This window comes from Gossypium hirsutum, chromosome A11 (genome assembly GCF_007990345.1).
Source record: "Gossypium hirsutum isolate 1008001.06 chromosome A11, Gossypium_hirsutum_v2.1, whole genome shotgun sequence".
NCBI classification, from domain to species: domain Eukaryota; kingdom Viridiplantae; phylum Streptophyta; class Magnoliopsida; order Malvales; family Malvaceae; genus Gossypium; species Gossypium hirsutum.
In genome coordinates, this window is record NC_053434.1 from 92,173,080 (window position 1) to 92,177,491 (window position 4,412).

General features: G+C 36.6%; 1 protein-coding gene across 1 annotated transcript; it reads left to right on the plus strand.

Annotated features, from left to right (window-relative positions):
* Positions 1-562: 562 nt before the first annotated feature.
* Positions 563-2,853, plus strand: LOC107891157 (protein PNS1). Its single transcript, XM_016815849.2, has 3 exons — positions 563-1,107; positions 1,239-2,384; positions 2,458-2,853. The coding sequence occupies exons 1-3, from the start codon at positions 1,039-1,041 to the stop codon at positions 2,590-2,592; spliced, it is 1,350 nt and encodes a 449-aa protein (XP_016671338.2). The 5' UTR covers positions 563-1,038; the 3' UTR covers positions 2,593-2,853.
* Positions 2,854-4,412: the final 1,559 nt, after the last annotated feature.

Genomic DNA, 4,412 nt, shown 5'->3' on the forward strand with positions numbered 1-4,412 from the left:
GTGACATCTTCAAGCATGATGCTAACTTCCTTGCATGGGAAATGGAATGTAAACGTTTCTGGCCTCTATCTTTTCACCATGGCAACAACCAAATCCGAAATGATTTCAACTTTGCCATTGTAGATGCCATATATAAACCGGCATTATATATGCCATATAGTATTAAAATTTGAAAATCATAATATCTTTTGCAAAATTAAAATAACAAAAATAAATTGAGTTGGAGATTTCACTATATTGACGATGTAATTGGCAAATTCTGCCATCTCCCAAAAAAATAAGTAAAAACAAACAAGTGTTTTTTGGAAAGTTGGAGAGGTTTGGAAGATTTTTGGTGGGAAGACATGATGAATGGATGAGTTTTTATAGGGCAGAAGTCGACAACCATGAGAGTAACTTCTTCCATTGTATTAAATTCAATTGGTTGGGCTAATTACTAGATAACCTGTTGACCCTCAACTTGATATCTACATGTATCGAATTTCTTTGTGCATGTGCTTTTCACAATTTTGCTTCCTAACATGCATAGCATGGATTAAAGTAACTTGACACCTATAGTATTGGGGTACTCTTAAAAATAATTCATATTCTAAAAAATAATTTTCTCACAAACATATAATGAATGATATTAAAACTTAATATAAATGTAAAAGAAAGGGAAAAAAATTTATTTTACTATAAAAATTTTATTTTACTATTTACAATAATATTAAATATTATTTTTTTGATATTTATATTTAAATAAAAATATTTATAAATTATAAAAAAAAAGTATCGGTAGGATGGATGGATAAATTGATAACCTGACTTCCAGGTTAGTCTAAATCTTTAAATAGAAAAAGGAAAAAGGAAGGAAAAGGGGTTGGTCAACTCATGAAAATGCGTGAACCATGATTAGTATTAGAAGACTTCAAGAAGTAATTGAGTCTTGGTTTCAACAATAACAAATAAAAATGTTCTTGAAATCTGGGAAGAGTAGTTCAAGTTTTATCAACTCTTGCTTATAATCGTGGCTGCTAAGGAAGACGAAGATCAACAATGGAAAGATCTACGGGCTCTAATTTGCAGATTCAAGGACAAAGAACTCAATCCACAGCCATTGTTAAGGTCTCTTTCAACCCCATTTCTTGTTTCTTCTGAGAAAATCTTCCCCCAGCTTATCTTTTCATTTCATTTAATCAATTCTTGTATCTTGACCTTCCATCTTTAATTTTTGGTTTTAACTGGTTGACTGACAGGTACAACAAGAACCAAGCATCAAGATAGAACCAACTGTGGGGGGGCAGCTCCTCAGGAAGCTCTTTCAAATAATTTTCTTCGTTCAATTGTTCCTCGTCTCCATCTTAGTTATCGTCTTAACTATCCGCGGCCTCATCTATGCCGGCAGTACCGATCGTTTCCACCCCAAGAAATGGTACCCTCCACTTCTTGTTTCAACGGCTTCTGCTGGCATCGTTTCTTTTATATGGCAATCCATCACTTTCCACTGTCCATCAAAGGCCATCAAAGCTGTCTTCTGGTTTACGCCCCTGCTAACATGTGCTGTCGGTGTGCTCCATATACTGATTGGATCTCCTCTAAGTTTGGCAGCAGGTACAATTGCAATCATTTCAGGCGTCATCCAATCCCTCTATGCCTGTTGGGTGAATTCCAGATTTGACTATGCATCCAAGATCCTCACAGTTTCCACATCTGCTCCACCTTATAACACCACTACATTTGTCATTGTTTCCATCATAACCTGTTTAGTCTACTCCTCTTTCTCGGTGACCGGAATCGGAGGAGCAACCGCCACCGGAACCAGCTTAGACATCGTGTTCATCGTAGTCATCCTGCTTTCCTTCTTATGGAGTATGCAAGTGATCAAGAACATGCTGTATGTCACAATCTCACGAATCAGATACATGAATTTTGCTTGCGGAGTCGATATCAACACTCGGGCGGCTTTCCATGACACGGTCAAGCATTTGGTAGGAAGTGTATGCATAGGTTCAGCCATTGTTCCGGTTATCGGAACAATTCGCGGTTCAGCCCGTGCCATAAACTTGGTTGCAGGGGACAACGACGAGTTTTTGTTCTCATGTGCTGACTGTTACTCGGGATTTGCCTCAACACTGATCACATATGGGAATCGTTGGGGATTTGTTCATGTAGGTGTTTATAACAAAGGCTTCATACAGGCATCGGCTGATACATGGGAGATGTTCAAAAGGGTAGAACTGATATCATTGATCGATTCCGACCTAACCGGGGTGTTCTGTTTTCTCTCCGGGGTTGCGGTGGGTTCAATATGCGGCATCGTGGGAGGAACATGGGAGCTCATAATCCACAAGGGCTATGCCACTGAAGTGTCCATCTATGCTTTCTTGATCGGCTATTTCATGGTAAAAAAAGATTATAACCTTTGAATGATTTGATAGCAATGAAAACTTATGAAATCGTAATGATTTTTGGCAGTGTCGGATAGCATTGGCCTGGCAACAAGCGAGTGTTTCAGCATACTATGTTTCTTATGCGGAGAACCCTCAAAGCCTTCGGTTTGATGCAACAATCCCAGTACGCATTGAACAGCTTCATAGGTTTCAAGTTTAACCGTGACTGACTAAAAGATACATAACATCATTCGAATGTAAAATGTTTACAATTTTGGGGAGCCTGTATAGTTTAGTTGCACTTCTTCTCTGTAAATTCCGTACATTACTGTTTGAGGCTTTAAAAAAGATGAGGTAAATATCAAGTGGAATATATTCTCATTAGAGACCCAAAAGAAAGCAGATTGTTCTGCCAAGTTTGCAGCATATCATTTTCACTGTAATAAAAGTATATGCCTAATAAAGTTAGTTTCCATTGCTACCTTGTTGACTCATATCTTTCTTTTCTATGCAAAAGAGTTCAGGATGAGGGGTAGGTTATTGATGTTGAGATTCCATCTCCAAATTTATTGAATGTTATCTGTTAATAGTTGCTATGGCATGGGTACTATACTACTATTACAAAATTTCAATAGTGCCATGGCAGGGTACTACTATTCTAACACTACACCACTGGTTCTACATATTTTGTTCCATTCAAATTACAACTCCAATTACTTCTACAACACCTGATTAAATACACAAAAGATCGTTTGTGACAGGTTAAAAAATCTATAATTCTCTATACTATTTATGAATTTGGAATTTAACTTTTATATTTTTATTTTCAAGAATTTAGTTTCTCAATTTTTGGATTTCAAAATTTAGGTTCAAATTGGTAATGCTGTTAATTTCTTTTTGTGTGACATTTTGAATTAAAAAAATATTTATTTGATGGCCATGTAACTAAAAAAACAATATTGTAATGAACTTGAATTTAATAAAATAAATTTAATAGTGTTAACAGTTAATCCTGATTTGAAAAGTAAAAAAACCGAATTTCCTTTATATAAAAATATAGAGATTAGATTTCAAAAACTTACGATATATTTTAAGAAAGAAAATACTTTAATTCATTTTCCTGTTGAGTTACGGAACTGGAAAATGATAACGAAGAATGTCCCTAACAAATTTGGACCACTCAACATTATCAACGTAAATTGGAAATGGGTGTTGAAAAGTCAATTAAAGGGTGAGTTGAAAAGTCAAAAATGGGAGGTGCAAGTGGCACCGAAAGGAAAAATGGTAGGCAAGTATACCACGCAAGGTAGACACAGCTACTGTAGACTGTAAGGTAGACTTCTAACTCACTGGGGCTTTCGCAAGAGTAAACAGATACCCCGTAGTTGAACGACGTTTATCTAAATCACTAGCAAAGTCGGAATCAACATATCCAACTACAAACTGACCAAGTGCTTCATCCTGCTCAAAAATTAAATCAACATCTACGGTTTTTCGAAGATACCGTAGAATCCATTTCACAGCTTGCCAATGTCCTTTTCCAGGATCATGCATATACCTGCTCACAACTCCAACAGCTTGTGAAATGTCAGGCCTCGTACACACCATCGCATACATCAAACTCCCAACTGCATTAGCATATGGGACTTTCGCCATATATTCTCTTTCATCTTCAGTTTTCGGAGATAATTGAGCACTGAGTTTCAAATGAGAAGCAAGTGGGATACTTACATGTTTTGTGTTTTCATTTACACCAAAACATTGTAATACATTTTTCAGATTTTGCTTGGAGTTTTTCTTTCTAATGCAGATGATGGCAAATCATTAACAAGATGGCCAGCATATGTCACAGCCTCAGCCCAAAATTACTTGCCCAACCCAGCATTGGACAACATACATCGAACTTTCTCCAGCAATGTTCGATTCATACGCTCTGCCACTCCATTTAGTTCTACTAAATCAGAGAACCACTCCTGGTTAGGGGACATATGATAGGTACAACCTAATAAGCTGAAGGCTTAGTTGAATCAAGAATTCGAT

What these genes read in the sequence shown, in the direction of transcription:
- LOC107891157 (XM_016815849.2), top strand. Translation starts at nt 1,039, where the DNA reads ATGGAAAGATCTACGGGCTCTAATTTGCAGATTCAAGGACAAAGAACT. An exon ending in AATCCACAGCCATTGTTAAG is followed by an intron (nt 1,108 to 1,238) that starts GTCTCTTTCAAC and finishes GTTGACTGACAG; the next exon opens with GTACAACAAGAACCAAGCAT. An exon ending in TCTTGATCGGCTATTTCATG is followed by an intron (nt 2,385 to 2,457) that starts GTAAAAAAAGAT and finishes GATTTTTGGCAG; the next exon opens with TGTCGGATAGCATTGGCCTG.